The sequence below is a fragment of the Netta rufina genome, assembly GCF_964035555.1.
Source record: "Netta rufina genome assembly, chromosome: 20".
Classification (NCBI taxonomy): Eukaryota; Metazoa; Chordata; class Aves; order Anseriformes; family Anatidae; genus Netta; species Netta rufina.
Window position 1 is genome coordinate 14,548 of NC_140144.1, and position 16,488 is coordinate 31,035.

Below are 16,488 nucleotides of genomic sequence, written 5' to 3' on the forward strand. Positions count from 1 at the left end.
TAGGTTTAGGGTGGTTTTTGTGTGGATCTATGGTTTTGGGGGATTTTCTTCCAGTTTTGGGGGTAATGCCATTCTTCTTTGGGGTGTTATTGACGTGTTTTGGGGTCTCCGTTTGGTTTCATTGGGATCTCATTTGTCCTTAAGTTAAATGGGTTTGGATTGTGGGTTTTGGAGAAGATCAGGTGTGTTTAGGCTGGTTTTGGGAGGAAATTCATAGTTTTGGGGTTTTTTTCTTCTGATCCAGTTGTTTTTTGGGGTGTTTTTGACGTGTTTTGGGGTTTCCGTTGCGTTTCGTCGAGTTCCTTATGGGTTTTATGGTGGTTGGGAGTGGACTTTGGGATTTGGAGAACAGCAGGTAGGTGTAGGGTTGTTTTGGGGTAGATCGATGGTTTTGGGGGATTTTCTTCCAGTTTTGGGGGTGATCCCGTTCTTTTTAGGTGTGTTTTTGACGTGTTCTGGGGTCTCCGTTGGGTTTCGTTGGGTTTTCCGTGGTCATCGTTATGGAAAAGGTTATATTGTGGGTTTTGGAGAACATCAGGTAGGTGTAGGGTGGTTTTGGGGTGGATCTATGCGTTTGGGGATTTTCTTTCGTTTTTGGGGGGTTATCCCATTTTTGTTTGTGTGTTTTTGACGTGTTTTTGGGTCTCTGTTGTGTTTCGTTGGGTTCTTGTTGGTCATCATGTTGGAAAAGTGTAAATTGCGGGGTTTGGAGAACATCAGGTAGGTGTAGGGTGGTTTTGGGCTGGATCTATAGTTTTGGGGGATTTTCTTCCGGTTTTGGGGTTATGCCGTTCTTGTTTGGGGTGTTTTTGACGTGTTTTGGGGTGTCCGTTGGGTTTCGTTGGGTTTTCCGTGGTCATCATGGTGGAAAAATGTAAATTGTGGGGTTTGGAGAACATCAGGAAGGTGTAGGGTCGTTTTGGGCTGGATCTATAGTTTTGGGGGATTTTCTTACAGTTTTGGGGGTGATGCCGTTCTTGTATGGGGTGTTTTTGACGTGTTTTGGGGTTCCGTTGGGTTTCGTTGGGTTTTCCGTGGTCATCATTGTGGAAAAATATAAATTGTGGGGTTTGGAGAACATCAGGTAGGTTTAGGGTGGTTTTGGGCTGGATCTATAGTTTTGGGGGATTTTCTTCCAGTTTTGGGGGTGATCCTGTTCTTGTTTGGGGTGTTTTTGACGTGTTTTGGGGTCTCTGTTGGGTTTCGTTGGGTTCTTGTTGGTCATCATGTTGGAAAAATGTAAATTGTGGGTTTTGGAGAGCATCAGGTAGGTTTATGGGGACTTTTGGGGCAGATTCATGGTTTTGGGGCTTTTCTTCTGTTTTTTCTTCTGATCCAGTTGTTTTTTGGGGTGTTTTTGTCGTGTTTTGGGGTCTCTGTTGTGTTTCGATGGGTTTTCCATGGTCATCATGTTGGAAAAGTGTAAATTGTGGGTTTTGTAGAACATCAGGTAGGTTTAGTCTGGTTTTGGGGGGATATTCGTACGTTTGGGGGTTTTTTCTTCTGATCCAGTTCTTTTTTGGGATGTTTTTGACGTGTTTTGCAATGTCCGTTGTGTTTTGTTGAGTTCCTAATGGGTTTTATGGTGGTTGGGTGTGGATTTTGGCATTTGGAGAACATCAGGTAGGTTTAGGGTGGTTTTGGGGTGGATCCACGGTTTTGGGGGATTTTCTTCCAGTTTTGGGGGTGATGCCGTTCTTGTTTGGGGTGTTTTTGACGTGTTTTGGGGTGTCCGTTGGGTTTCGTTGGGTTTTCCGTGGTCATCATGGTGGAAAAATGTAAATTGTGGGGTTTGGAGAACATCAGGTAGGTTTAGGGTGGTTTTGGGCTGGATCTATAGTTTTGGGGGATTTTCTTCCAGTTGTGGGGGTGATCCTGTTCTTGTTTGGGGTGTTTTTGACGTGTTTTGGGGTCTCTGTTGGGTTTCGTTGGGTTCTTGTTGGTCATCATGTTGGAAAAATGTAAATTGTGGGTTTTGGAGAGCATCAGGTAGGTTTAGGGGGACTTTTGGGGCAGATTCATGGTTTTGGGGGTTTTCTTCTGTTTTTAATTCTGATCCAGTTGTTTTTTGGGTGTTTTTGTCGTGTTTTGGGGTCTCCGTTGGGTTTCGATGGGTTTTCCATGGTCATCATGTTGGAAAAGCTTAAATTGTGGGTTTTGTAGAACATCAGGTAGGTTTAGTCTGGTTTTGGGGGGAAATTCGTACGTTTGGGGGTTTTTTCTTCTGATCCAGTTCTTTTTTGGGATGTTTTTGACGTGTTTTGGGGTTTCCGTTGTGTTTTGTTGAGTTCCTAATGGGTTTTATGGTGGTTGGGTGTGGATTTTGGCATTTGGAGAACATCAGGTAGGTGTAGGGTTGTTTTGGGGTAGATCGATGGTTTTGGGGGATTTTCTTCCAGTTTTGGGGGTGATCCCATTCTTTTTAGGTGTGTTTTTGACTTGTTCTGGGGTCTCCGTTGGGTTTCGTTGGGTTTTCCGTGGTCATTGTTGTGGAAAAGGTTATATTGTGGGTTTTGGAGAACATCAGGTAGGTGTAGGGTGGTTTTGGGGTGGATCTATGGGTTTGGGGGTTTTCTTTCGTTTTTGGGGGGTTATCCCGTTCTTGTTTAGGGTGTTTTTGACGTGTTTTGGGGTCTCAGTTGTGTTTCGTTGGGTTCTTGTTGGTCATCATGTTGGAAAAGTGTAAATTGTGGGTTTTGGAGAACATCAGGTAGGTTTAGTCTGGTTTTGGGGGGAAATTCATACGTTTGGGGGTTTTTTCTTCTGATCCAGTTCTTTTTTGGGGTGTTTTTGACGTGTTTTGGGGTTTCCGTTGTGTTTTGTTGAGTTCCTAATGGCTTTTATGGTTGTTGGGAGTGGACTTTGGGATTTGGAGAAAATCAAGTAGGTTTAGGGTGGTTTTGGGGTGGATCTATGGTTTTGGGGAATTTTCTTCCAGTTTTGGGGGTGATTCCGTTCTTGTTTGGGGTGTTTTTGACGTGTTTTTGGGTCTCCCTTGTGTTTCCTTGGGTTCTCGTTGGTCGTTAAGGTAAATGGGCGTGGATTGTTGGTTTTGGAGAAGATCAGGTGAGTTTAGGGTGGATTTGGGGGGAAATTCATAGTTGTTTTTTTTTTTTTTTTTTTTTCTTCTGATCCAGTTCTTTTTTGGGGTGTTTTTGACGTGTTTTGGGGTTTCCGTTGCGTTTCGTCGAGTTACTTATGGGTTTTATGGTGGTTGGGAGTGGACTTTGGGATTTGGAGAACATCAGGTAGGTGTAGGGTTGTTTTGGGGTAGATCTATGGTTTTAGGGATTTTCTTCCTGTTTTGGGGGTGATCCCGTTCTTTTTAGGTGTGTTTTTGACGTGTTCTGGGGTCTCTGTTGGGTTTCGTTGGGTTTTCCGTGGTCATCGTTGTGGAAAATTTTATATTGTGGGTTTTAGAGAACATCAGGTAGGTGTAGGGTGGTTTTGGGGTGGATCTATGGGTTTGGGGGTTTTCTGTCGTTTTTGGGGGGTTATCCCGTTCTTGTTTGGGGTGTTTTTGACGTGTTTTGCAATGTCCGTTTGTTGAGGGATTTCTTGAAACAGCAAAAATCCCATGGCTTGCTGTAGCTGAGCAAACCAAGCTACCAGGGCAACTATGAGAAGTTCCCATGACAGTGTTCCCACATCGCCCAATTGAGGAATTCAGGAAAATATTGTTACCAGTAGCTGGCCTCAAGGACAAGGTCTATGTGACTGCTAATCACAAGGGCGTTGTTTTCTTGCAGGTGGGGTTGTTTTCTTGTAGCTGTTTGTCTGAGTGCTTTTGACCAATAATCTTGTGTGAAACACTGTCCACCCCTGTTAAGTTCTCTATAAAAGTTAGGCTATTCGGGCAATAAAATGGAGCATGATCTGACTCTACTGTGTGTCTGTCGTGCTTTCGGCCGTGCTTCCTGCAACATATGGCGCCCGAACAGGCTGAGACCTGAACAGGACCCGAACGGAACATCGCAGCTTCACCGGGACAAACATCGCAGCGCAGCGGGACACCAGCGGCGCCGGCACATCCGAACGCAGGTAGACCAGGAGACCAGCGGCGCCGGGACCAGCGGCGCCGCGACCTCGCCGCGCCGTCGGGACTTCGGAGCGCCCATCCGACCGGCGCTTGAGCGGACCGGACACCGGCCCAGAAACACGGTACACAGGACTCACGGTGAGGCGTGGTATTCCCGCTGAGACACGCGGAAAACCGCGGGAAACGGAGTTGCGGCGGGACGTGGAATTTGCGGAGGGCCGCGGGAAACGGAGTTGCGGCGGGACGTGGAATTTGCGGAGGGCCGCGGGAAACGGAGTTGCGGCGGGACGTGGAATTTGCGGAGGGCCGCGGGAATTAGAGTTGCGGCGGGACGTGGAATTTGCGGAGGGCCGCGGGAATTACAGTTGCGGCGGGACGTGGAATTTGCGGAGGGCCGCGGGAAACGGAGTTGCGGCGGGACGTGGAATTTGCGGAGGGCCGCGGGAAACGGAGTTGCGGCGGGACGTGGAATTTGCGGAGGGCCGCGGGAATTAGAGTTGCGGCGGGACGTGGAATTTGCGGAGGGCCGCGGGAAATTGACGTGATCACACTGCGGCGCAGGCCGTCCGGAGTCGAGTTGCTACGGGCGATAAGAGGCGTCAGTGGACAATGGCGGCCGACCCTCACCGTGTGGCCAGTCGGCACAGAGCAGAGGGGCGGAGATCAGGACCCTGCAGCCTGTCTGACGTAACCATGGAGACAGCGGCAGCAGCGGCTGTGCTGCTTCTCTCTGGCATTCTTTTTATAAGAAGTTATCTTGCAATGCAAAAAAGACTATTCGTCCCCAGATCGGTGTTATAACTATGTTTCTGGATAAGATTCCGTGGGGTTGCCACATTCTACAGATTACTAGTGACAATTTAGCTCTATTGCGGGGCAGGAGTGCAGAGACGCAGATTACACTGCCAAATGACCACCGGCAGGCTCGTTCACAAACAGCTTCTAGGGTTGCAGCTGGCACGGCCTGCAGCCGTATAGCAGACATTACACTCTCTTTCCTAACTAGTAATCATGTGTCTCATCCATTTGTGGTGAATGGTCAGTGGCAAAAAGAAAAGGGGGAGAGTAAGGGGCGACAAAGACGGAAACGGTGCCAGGAGGATGCCACTGACACTAACAGCACGGGTAATAGGAGTAGTATAAGTGACACAGGTGCAGGGCGGCGGTGGGTGCTGCTGCGCTGCGGGGCACTCTGCCTGCTGCTCGCCCTCGCCTGCCTGTGCACTGCTGCCGACGGTGCTAGAGCAAAATGTGAAGATTGCTCAGATGGCAGTGATGAGAGTGCTTGTGTGAAGATGTGTGCTGAATCTGACTTTGTGTGCAACAGTGGTCAGTGTGTGCCAAATAGATGGCAGTGTGATGGGGATCCGGACTGTGAAAATGGGTCTGATGAGAGTGCTGAGCTGTGTCATATGAGAGCATGCCGGGTAAATGAAATCAGCTGTGGTCCTCAGTCAACCCAGTGTATCCCAGTGTCCTGGAAATGTGATGGTGAAAAGGATTGTGACAGTGGAGAAGATGAAGAGAATTGTGGCATTGTGACTTGTAGTGCAGCAGAATTCACATGCAGTAGTGGGCAATGTATCTCCAAAAGCTTTGTCTGCAATGTTCAAGATGACTGCAGTGATGGTAGCGATGAGCTGGAGTGTGCACCTCCTACCTGTGGTGTTCATGAGTTTCAGTGCAAGAGTTCTACCTGCATCCCTATCAGCTGGGTGTGTGATGATGATGCTGACTGCTCCAACCACTCGGATGAATCTTTGGAGCAGTGTGGCCGCCAGCCTGCACCTCCAGTGAAGTGTGCTACGAGTGAGGTGCAGTGCAGCTCAGGTGAATGTATCCACAAGAAGTGGCGATGTGATGGAGATCCTGATTGCAAGGATGGAAGTGATGAAATTAACTGCCCTTCTCGGACCTGCAGGCCAGACCAGTTCAGATGTGAAGATGGGAACTGTGTCCATGGGAGTAGGCAGTGCAGTGGTGTGAGAGACTGTCTGTATGGCACTGATGAAGCAAACTGTAACAATGTTATTCAGTGCTCTGGATCTGGCAAATTCAAAGTGCAGAAGTGGAGAATGCATAGATATCAATAAAGTGTGTAACCAGCAGAGAGACTGCAAGGACTGGGGTGATGAGCCCCTGGAGGAATGCATCATAAATGAGTGTGACTGTCCAGCTGGGTTTGAGTTTATAGACAAGAGAAACTGTGGAGACATTGATGAATGTCAAAACCTTGGTATCTGTAGTCAAATGTGTATCAACCTGAAAGGTGGCTACAAAAGTGAATGTAGCCGTGGATATCAGATGATTCCTGCTACAGGAACCTGGAAAAGGCCATACTGGTACAAAGACACAAATAACACCTGTGATTACAACGACATCTGCTTTTACAGGATCAAGCTGCTATTGACATCTTGCTTTTGGCTCAAAGGAATGGGTGTGAGGACTTTAAGGGAATGTACTGTTTAAACCTTTCTGATCATAATGAGTCAATTCACAAATCCATTACTTTCCTGAAAGAGCACATGAGAAAGATTCAATATGTTATCAATCCTTTCAATCAATGGTTCACTGACTTGTTTGAAACAAAGGGTAGATGGTTGCTGGGTTTAATCACAAGGGGATTAAGGATTTGGTTTATGGTGGTGGTAATCATCGTTGTGTGTTGTAAGTATAGCTAAAAAGTTACTTGTAAAACTGCTGTGTCAGGCTTGGTTGGCTCAAAAGAAGAAGGGGGAATTGTTGAGGGATTTCTTGAAACAGCAAAAATCCCATGGCTTGCTGTAGCTGAGCAAACCAAGCTACCAGGGCAACTATGAGAAGTTCCCATGACAGTGTTCCCACATCGCCCAATTGAGGAATTCAGGAAAATATTGTTACCAGTAGCTGGCCTCAAGGACAAGGTCTATGTGACTGCTAATCACAAGGGCGTTGTTTTCTTGCAGGTGGGGTTGTTTTCTTGTAGCTGTTTGTCTGAGTGCTTTTGACCAATAATCTTGTGTGAAACACTGTCCACCCCTGTTAAGTTCTCTATAAAAGTTAGGCTATTCGGGCAATAAAATGGAGCATGATCTGACTCTACTGTGTGTCTGTCGTGCTTTCGGCCGTGCTTCCTGCAACATATGGCGCCCGAACAGGCTGAGACCTGAACAGGACCCGAACGGAACATCGCAGCTTCACCGGGACAAACATCGCAGCGCAGCGGGACACCAGCGGCGCCGGCACATCCGAACGCAGGTAGACCAGGAGACCAGCGGCGCCGGGACCAGCGGCGCCGCGACCTCGCCGCGCCGTCGGGACTTCGGAGCGCCCATCCGACCGGCGCTTGAGCGGACCGGACACCGGCCCAGAAACACGGTACACAGGACTCACGGTGAGGCGTGGTATTCCCGCTGAGACACGCGGAAAACCGCGGGAAACGGAGTTGCGGCGGGACGTGGAATTTGCGGAGGGCCGCGGGAAACGGAGTTGCGGCGGGACGTGGAATTTGCGGAGGGCCGCGGGAAACGGAGTTGCGGCGGGACGTGGAATTTGCGGAGGGCCGCGGGAATTAGAGTTGCGGCGGGACGTGGAATTTGCGGAGGGCCGCGGGAATTACAGTTGCGGCGGGACGTGGAATTTGCGGAGGGCCGCGGGAAACGGAGTTGCGGCGGGACGTGGAATTTGCGGAGGGCCGCGGGAAACGGAGTTGCGGCGGGACGTGGAATTTGCGGAGGGCCGCGGGAATTAGAGTTGCGGCGGGACGTGGAATTTGCGGAGGGCCGCGGGAAATTGACGTGATCACACTGCGGCGCAGGCCGTCCGGAGTCGAGTTGCTACGGGCGATAAGAGGCGTCAGTGGACAATGGCGGCCGACCCTCACCGTGTGGCCAGTCGGCACAGAGCAGAGGGGCGGAGATCAGGACCCTGCAGCCTGTCTGACGTAACCATGGAGACAGCGGCAGCAGCGGCTGTGCTGCTTCTCTCTGGCATTCTTTTTATAAGAAGTTATCTTGCAATGCAAAAAAGACTATTCGTCCCCAGATCGGTGTTATAACTATGTTTCTGGATAAGATTCCGTGGGGTTGCCACATTCTACAGATTACTAGTGACAATTTAGCTCTATTGCGGGGCAGGAGTGCAGAGACGCAGATTACACTGCCAAATGACCACCGGCAGGCTCGTTCACAAACAGCTTCTAGGGTTGCAGCTGGCACGGCCTGCAGCCGTATAGCAGACATTACACTCTCTTTCCTAACTAGTAATCATGTGTCTCATCCATTTGTGGTGAATGGTCAGTGGCAAAAAGAAAAGGGGGAGAGTAAGGGGCGACAAAGACGGAAACGGTGCCAGGAGGATGCCACTGACACTAACAGCACGGGTAATAGGAGTAGTATAAGTGACACAGGTGCAGGGCGGCGGTGGGTGCTGCTGCGCTGCGGGGCACTCTGCCTGCTGCTCGCCCTCGCCTGCCTGTGCACTGCTGCCGACGGTGCTAGAGCAAAATGTGAAGATTGCTCAGATGGCAGTGATGAGAGTGCTTGTGTGAAGATGTGTGCTGAATCTGACTTTGTGTGCAACAGTGGTCAGTGTGTGCCAAATAGATGGCAGTGTGATGGGGATCCGGACTGTGAAAATGGGTCTGATGAGAGTGCTGAGCTGTGTCATATGAGAGCATGCCGGGTAAATGAAATCAGCTGTGGTCCTCAGTCAACCCAGTGTATCCCAGTGTCCTGGAAATGTGATGGTGAAAAGGATTGTGACAGTGGAGAAGATGAAGAGAATTGTGGCATTGTGACTTGTAGTGCAGCAGAATTCACATGCAGTAGTGGGCAATGTATCTCCAAAAGCTTTGTCTGCAATGTTCAAGATGACTGCAGTGATGGTAGCGATGAGCTGGAGTGTGCACCTCCTACCTGTGGTGTTCATGAGTTTCAGTGCAAGAGTTCTACCTGCATCCCTATCAGCTGGGTGTGTGATGATGATGCTGACTGCTCCAACCACTCGGATGAATCTTTGGAGCAGTGTGGCCGCCAGCCTGCACCTCCAGTGAAGTGTGCTACGAGTGAGGTGCAGTGCAGCTCAGGTGAATGTATCCACAAGAAGTGGCGATGTGATGGAGATCCTGATTGCAAGGATGGAAGTGATGAAATTAACTGCCCTTCTCGGACCTGCAGGCCAGACCAGTTCAGATGTGAAGATGGGAACTGTGTCCATGGGAGTAGGCAGTGCAGTGGTGTGAGAGACTGTCTGTATGGCACTGATGAAGCAAACTGTAACAATGTTATTCAGTGCTCTGGATCTGGCAAATTCAAAGTGCAGAAGTGGAGAATGCATAGATATCAATAAAGTGTGTAACCAGCAGAGAGACTGCAAGGACTGGGGTGATGAGCCCCTGGAGGAATGCATCATAAATGAGTGTGACTGTCCAGCTGGGTTTGAGTTTATAGACAAGAGAAACTGTGGAGACATTGATGAATGTCAAAACCTTGGTATCTGTAGTCAAATGTGTATCAACCTGAAAGGTGGCTACAAAAGTGAATGTAGCCGTGGATATCAGATGATTCCTGCTACAGGAACCTGGAAAAGGCCATACTGGTACAAAGACACAAATAACACCTGTGATTACAACGACATCTGCTTTTACAGGATCAAGCTGCTATTGACATCTTGCTTTTGGCTCAAAGGAATGGGTGTGAGGACTTTAAGGGAATGTACTGTTTAAACCTTTCTGATCATAATGAGTCAATTCACAAATCCATTACTTTCCTGAAAGAGCACATGAGAAAGATTCAATATGTTATCAATCCTTTCAATCAATGGTTCACTGACTTGTTTGAAACAAAGGGTAGATGGTTGCTGGGTTTAATCACAAGGGGATTAAGGATTTGGTTTATGGTGGTGGTAATCATCGTTGTGTGTTGTAAGTATAGCTAAAAAGTTACTTGTAAAACTGCTGTGTCAGGCTTGGTTGGCTCAAAAGAAGAAGGGGGAATTGTTGAGGGATTTCTTGAAACAGCAAAAATCCCATGGCTTGCTGTAGCTGAGCAAACCAAGCTACCAGGGCAACTATGAGAAGTTCCCATGACAGTGTTCCCACATCGCCCAATTGAGGAATTCAGGAAAATATTGTTACCAGTAGCTGGCCTCAAGGACAAGGTCTATGTGACTGCTAATCACAAGGGCGTTGTTTTCTTGCAGGTGGGGTTGTTTTCTTGTAGCTGTTTGTCTGAGTGCTTTTGACCAATAATCTTGTGTGAAACACTGTCCACCCCTGTTAAGTTCTCTATAAAAGTTAGGCTATTCGGGCAATAAAATGGAGCATGATCTGACTCTACTGTGTGTCTGTCGTGCTTTCGGCCGTGCTTCCTGCAACATCCGTTGGGTTTCGTTGCGTTCTTTTTGGTCATCATGTGGGAAAAGTGTAAATTGCGGGGTTTGGAGAACATCACGTAGGTGTAGGGTGGTTTTGGGCTGGATCTATAGTTTTGGGGGATTTTCTTCCAGTTTTGGGGGTGATGCCGTTCTTGTTTGGGGTGTTTTTGACGTGTTTTGGGGTGTCCGTTGGGTTTCGTTGGGTTTTCCGTGGTCATCATGGTGGAAAAATGTAAATTGTGGGGTTTGGAGAACATCAGGTAGGTTTAGGGTGGTTTTGGGCTGGATCTATAGTTTTGGGGGATTTTCTTCCAGTTGTGGGGGTGATCCTGTTCTTGTTTGGGGTGTTTTTGACGTGTTTTGGGGTCTCTGTTGGGTTTCGTTGGGTTCTTGTTGGTCATCATGGTGGAAAAATGTAAATTGTGGGTTTTGGAGAGCATCAGGTAGGTTTAGGGGGACTTTTGGGGCAGATTCATGGTTTTGGGGGTTTTCTTCTGTTTTTAATTCTGATCCAGTTGTTTTTTGGGGTGTTTTTGTCGTGTTTTGGGGTCTCCGTTGGGTTTCGATGGGTTTTCCATGGTCATCATGTTGGAAAAGCTTAAATTGTGGGTTTTGTAGAACATCAGGTAGGTTTAGTCTGGTTTTGGGGGGAAATTCATACGTTTGGGGGTTTTTTCTTCTGATCCAGTTCTTTTTTGGGGTGTTTTTGACGTGTTTTGGGGTTTCCGTTGTGTTTTGTTGAGTTCCTAATGGGTTTTATGGTTGTTGGGAGTGGACTTTGGGATTTGGAGAACATCAGGTAGGTTTAGGGTGGTTTTGGGGTGGATCTATGGTTTTGGGGGATTTTCTTCCAGTTTTGGGGGTGATTCCGTTCTTGTTTGGGGTGTTTTTGACGTGTTTTTGGGTCTCCCTTGTGTTTCCTTGGGTTCTCGTTGGTCGTTAAGGTAAATGGGAGTGGATTGTTGGTTTTGGAGAAGATCAGGTGAGTTTAGGGTGGATTTGGGGGGAAATTCATAGTTTTGGGGGTTTTTTCTTCTGATCCAGTTGTTTTTTGGGGTGTTTTTGACGTGTTTTGGGGTTTCCGTTGCGTTTCGTCGAGTTACTTATGGGTTTTATGGTGGTTGGGAGTGGACTTTGGGATTTGGAGAACATCGGGTAGGTTTACGGGGACTTTTGGGGCAGATTCATGGTGTTTGGGGTTTTCTTCTGTTTTTAATTCTGATCCAGTTGGTTTTTGGGGTGTTTTTGACGTGTTTTGGGGTCTCCGTTGTGTTTCGTTGGGTTTTTGTTGGTCATCATGTTGGAAAAGTGTAAATTGTGGGTTTTGTAGAACATCAGGTAGGTTTAGGGTGGTTTTTGTGTGGATCTATGGTTTTGGGGGATTTTCTTCCAGTTTTGGGGGTAATGCCATTCTTCTTTGGGGTGTTATTGACGTGTTTTGGGGTCTCCGTTTGGTTTCGTTGGGATCTCATTTGTCCTTAAGTTAAATGGGTTTGGATTGTTGGTTTTGGAGAAGATCAGGTGTGTTTAGGCTGGTTTTGGGAGGAAATTCATAGTTTTGGGTTTTTTTTCTTCTGATCCAGTTGTTTTTTGGGGTGTTTTTGACGTGTTTTGGGGTTTCCGTTGCGTTTCGTCGAGTTCCTTATGGGTTTTATGGTGGTTGGGAGTGGACTTTGGGATTTGGAGAACAGCAGGTAGGTGTAGGGTTGTTTTGGGGTAGATCGATGGTTTTGGGGGATTTTCTTCCAGTTTTGGGGGTGATCCCGTTCTTTTTAGGTGTGTTTTTGACGTGTTCTGGGGTCTCCGTTGGGTTTCGTTGGGTTTTCCGTGGTCATCGTTATGGAAAAGGTTATATTGTGGGTTTTGGAGAACATCAGGTAGGTGTAGGGTGGTTTTGGGGTGGATCTATGCGTTTGGGGATTTTCTTTCGTTTTTGGGGGGTTATCCCATTTTTGTTTGTGTGTTTTTGACGTGTTTTGGGGTCTCTGTTGTGTTTCGTTGGGTTCTTGTTGGTCATCATGTTGGAAAAGTGTAAATTGCGGGGTTTGGAGAACATCAGGTAGGTGTAGGGTGGTTTTGGGCTGGATCTATAGTTTTGGGGGATTTTCTTCCGGTTTTGGGGTTATGCCGTTCTTGTTTGGGGTGTTTTTGACGTGTTTTGGGGTGTCCGTTGGGTTTCGTTGGGTTTTCCGTGGTCATCATGGTGGAAAAATGTAAATTGTGGGGTTTGGAGAACATCAGGAAGGTTTAGGGTGGTTTGGGGCTGGATCTATAGTTTTGGGGGATTTTCTTACAGTTTTGGGGGTGATGCCGTTCCTGTATGGGGTGTTTTTGACGTGTTTTGGGGTTCCGTTGGGTTTCGTTGGGTTTTCCGTGGTCATCATGGTGGAAAAATATAAATTGTGGGGTTTGGAGAACATCAGGTAGGTTTAGGGTGGTTTTGGGCTGGATCTATAGTTTTGGGGGATTTTCTTCCAGTTTTGGGGGTGATCCTGTTCTTGTTTGGGGTGTTTTTGACGTGTTTTGGGGTCTCTGTTGGTTTTCGTTGGGTTCTTGTTGGTCATCATGGTGGAAAAATGTAAATTGTGGGTTTTGGAGAGCATCAGGTAGGTTTATGGGGACTTTTGGGGCAGATTCATGGTTTTGGGGGTTTTCTTCTGTTTTTAATTCTGATCCAGTTGTTTTTTGGGGTGTTTTTGTCGTGTTTTGGGGTCTCCGTTGGGTTTCGATGGGTTTTCCCTGGTCATCATGTTGGAAAAGTGTAAATTGTGGGTTTTGTAGAACATCAGGTAGGTTTAGTCTGGTTTTGGGGGGAAATTCATACATTTGGGGTTTTTTTCTTCTGATCCAGTTGTTTTTTGGGGTGTTTTTGACGTGTTTTGGGGTTTCCGTTGTGTTTTGTTGAGTTCCTAATGGCTTTTATGGTTGTTGGGAGTGGACTTTGGGATTTGGAGAACATCAGGTAGGTTTAGGGTGGTTTTGGGGTGGATCTATGGTTTGGGGGGATTTTCTTCCAGTTTTGGGGGTGATTCCGTTCTTGTTTCGGGTGTTTTTGACGTGTTTTTGGGTCTCTGTTGGGTTTCGTTGGGTTCTTGTTGGTCATCATGGTGGAAAAATGTAAATTGTGGGGTTTGGAGAACATCAGGAAGGTTTAGGGTGGTTTTGGGCTGGATCTATAGTTTTGGGGGATTTTCTTACAGTTTTGGGGGTGATGCCGTTCTTGTATGGGGTGTTTTTGACGTGTTTTGGGGTTCCGTTGGGTTTCGTTGGGTTTTCCGTGGTCATCATTGTGGAAAAATATAAATTGTGGGGTTTGGAGAACATCAGGTAGGTTTAGGGTGGTTTTGGGCTGGATCTATAGTTTTGGGGGTTTTCTTCCAGTTTTGGGGGTGATCCTGTTCTTGTTTGGGGTGTTTTTGACGTGTTTTGGGGTCTCTGTTGGGTTTCGTTGGGTTCTTGTTGGTCATCATGTTGGAAAAGTGTAAATTGTGGGTTTTGGAGAACATCAGGTAGGTTTAGTCTGGTTTTGGGGGGAAATTCGTACGTTTGGGGGTTTTTTCTTCTGATCCAGTTCTTTTTTGGGATGTTTTTGACGTGTTTTGGGGTTTCCGTTGTGTTTTGTTGAGTTCCTAATGGGTTTTATGGTGGTTGGGAGTGGACTTTGGCATTTGGAGAACATCAGGTAGGTGCAGGGTGGTTTTGGGGTGGATCTATGGTTTTGGGGGATTTTCTTCCAGTTTTGGGGGTGATTCCGTTCTTGTTTGGGGTGTTTTTGACGTGTTTTTGAGTCTCCCTTGTGTTTCCTTGAGTTCTCGTTGGTCGTTAAGGTAAATGGGAGTGGATTGTGGGTTTTGGAGAAGATCACGTGAGTTTAGGGTGGATTTGGGGGGAAATTCACAGTTGTTTTTTTTTTTTTTTTTTTTTTTCTTCTGATCCAGTTGTTTTTTGGGGTGTTTTTGACGTGTTTTGGGGTTTCCGTTGCGTTTCGTCGAGTTCCTTATGGGTTTTCTGGTGGTTGGGAGTGGACTTTGGGATTTGGAGAACATCAGGTAGGTTTATGGGGACTTTTGGGGCAGATTCATGGTGTTTGGGGTTTTCTTCTGTTTTTAATTCTGATCCAGTTGTTTTTGGGGGTATTTTTGACGTGTTTTGGGGTCTCTGTTGTGTTTCGTTGGGTTTTTGTTGGTCATCATGTTGGAAAAGTGTAAATTGTGGGTTTTGTAGAACATCAGGTAGGTTTAGGGTGGTTTTTGTGTGGATCTATGGTTTTGGGGGATTTTCTTCCAGTTTTGGGGGTGATGCCGTTCTTCTTTGGGGTGTTATTGACGTGTTTTGGGGTCTCCGTTTGGTTTCGTTGGGATCTCATTTGTCCTTAAGTTAAATGGGTGTGGATTGTGGGTTTTGGAGAAGATCAGGTGAGTTTAGGCTGGTTTTGGGGGGAAATTCATAGTTTTGGGGGTTTTTCATCTGATCCAGTTGTTTTTTGGGGTGTTTTTGACGTGTTTTGGGGTTTCCGTTGCGTTTCGTCGAGTTACTTATGGGTTTTATGGTGGTTGGGAGTGGACTTTGGGATTTGGAGAACATCAGGTAGGTGTAGGGTTGTTTTGGGGTGGATCTATGGGTTTGGGGATTTTCTTCCAGTTTTGGGGGTGATCCCGTTCTTTTTAGGTGTGTTTTTGACGTGTTCTGGGGTCTCCGTTGGGTTTCGTTGGGTTTTCCGTGGTCATCGTTGTGGAAAAGGTTATATTGTGGGTTTTGGAGAACATCAGGTAGGTTTAGGGTGGTTTGGGGGTGGATCTATGGGTTTGGGGGTTTTCTTTCGTTTTTGGGGGGTTATCCCGTTCTTGTTTAGGGTGTTTTTGACGTGTTTTGGGGTCTCAGTTGTGTTTCGTTGGGTTCTTGTTGGTCATCATGTTGGAAAAGTGTAAATTGTGGGTTTTGGAGAACATCAGGTAGGTGTAGGGTGGTTTTGGGGTGGATCTATAGTTTTGGGGGATTTTCTTCCAGTTTTGGGGGTGATCCCGTTCTTGTTTGGGGTGTTTTTGACGTGTTTTGGGGTGTCCGTTGGGTTTCGTTGGGTTTTCCGTGGTCATCATGGTGGAAAAATGTAAATTGTGGGGTTTGGAGAACATCAGGTAGGTTTAGGGTGGTTTTGGGCTGGATCTATAGTTTTGGGGGATTTTCTTCCAGTTTTGGGGGTGATCCTGTTCTTGTTTGGGGTGTTTTTGACGTGTTTTGGGGTCTCTGTTGGGTTTCGTTGGGTTCTTGTTGGTCATCATGGTGGAAAAATGTAAATTGTGGGTTTTGGAGAGCATCAGGTAGGTTTATGGGGACTTTTGGGGCAGATTCATGGTTTTGGGGGTTTTCTTCTGTTTTTTCTTCTGATCCAGTTGTTTTTTGGGGTGTTTTTGTCGTGTTTTGGGGTCTTCGTTGGGTTTCGATGGGTTTTCCATGGTCATCATGTTGGAAAAGTGTAAATTGTGGGTTTTGTAGAACATCAGGTAGGTTTAGTCTGGTTTTGGGGGGAAATTCATACGTTTGGGGTTTTTTTCTTCTGATCCAGTTGTTTTTTGGGGTGTTTTTGACGTGTTTTGGGGTTTCCGTTGTGTTTTGTTGAGTTCCTAATGGCTTTTATGGTTGTTGGGAGTGGACTTTGGGATTTGGAGAACATCAGGTAGGTTTAGGGTGGTTTTGGGGTGGATCTATGGTTTGGGGGGATTTTCTTCCAGTTTTGGGGGTGATTCCGTTCTTGTTTGGGGTGTTTTTGACGTGTTTTTGGGTCTCCCTTGTGTTTCCTTGGGTTCTCGTTGGTCGTTAAGGTAAATGGGAGTGGATTGATGGTTTTGGAGACGATCAGGTGAGTTTAGGGTGGATTTGGGGGGAAATTCATAGTTGTTTTTTTTTTTTTTTTTTTTTTTCTTCTGATCCAGTTGTTTTTTGGGGTGTTTTTGACGTGTTTTGGGGTTTCCGTTGCGTTTCGTCGAGTTCCTAATGGGTTTTATGGTGGTTGGGAGTGGACTTTGGGGTTTGGAGAACATCGGGTAGGTTTATGGGGACTTTTGGGGCAGATTCATGGTGTTTGGGGTTTTCTTCTG

At 47.0% G+C, this 16,488-nt stretch overlaps 2 protein-coding genes across 2 annotated transcripts in view; both read left to right on the forward strand.

Moving 5' to 3' along the window:
- Nucleotides 1-3,941: 3,941 nt before the first annotated feature.
- Nucleotides 3,942-7,435, forward strand: LOC311217051 (very low-density lipoprotein receptor-like; the record flags this gene model as incomplete). The annotated part of the gene is given in 4 exon segments (XM_084298788.1): nucleotides 3,942-4,161; nucleotides 5,137-6,096; nucleotides 6,098-6,381; nucleotides 7,177-7,435. Coding segments are annotated over 4 exon segments (1,723 nt in total), but the record flags the coding sequence as incomplete, so codon positions are not given.
- A 448-nt stretch (nucleotides 7,436-7,883) lies between these two features.
- LOC311217052 (very low-density lipoprotein receptor-like) overlaps nucleotides 7,884-16,488 on the forward strand; it is a gene marked incomplete at both ends in the record, with an annotated part of 58,694 nt that continues 50,089 nt past the window's right edge. Inside the window, 3 exon segments of the mRNA XM_084298789.1 lie at nucleotides 7,884-7,904; nucleotides 8,372-9,331; nucleotides 9,333-9,616. Coding sequence (XP_084154915.1) covers nucleotides 7,884-7,904; nucleotides 8,372-9,331; nucleotides 9,333-9,616 — 1,265 coding nt within the window.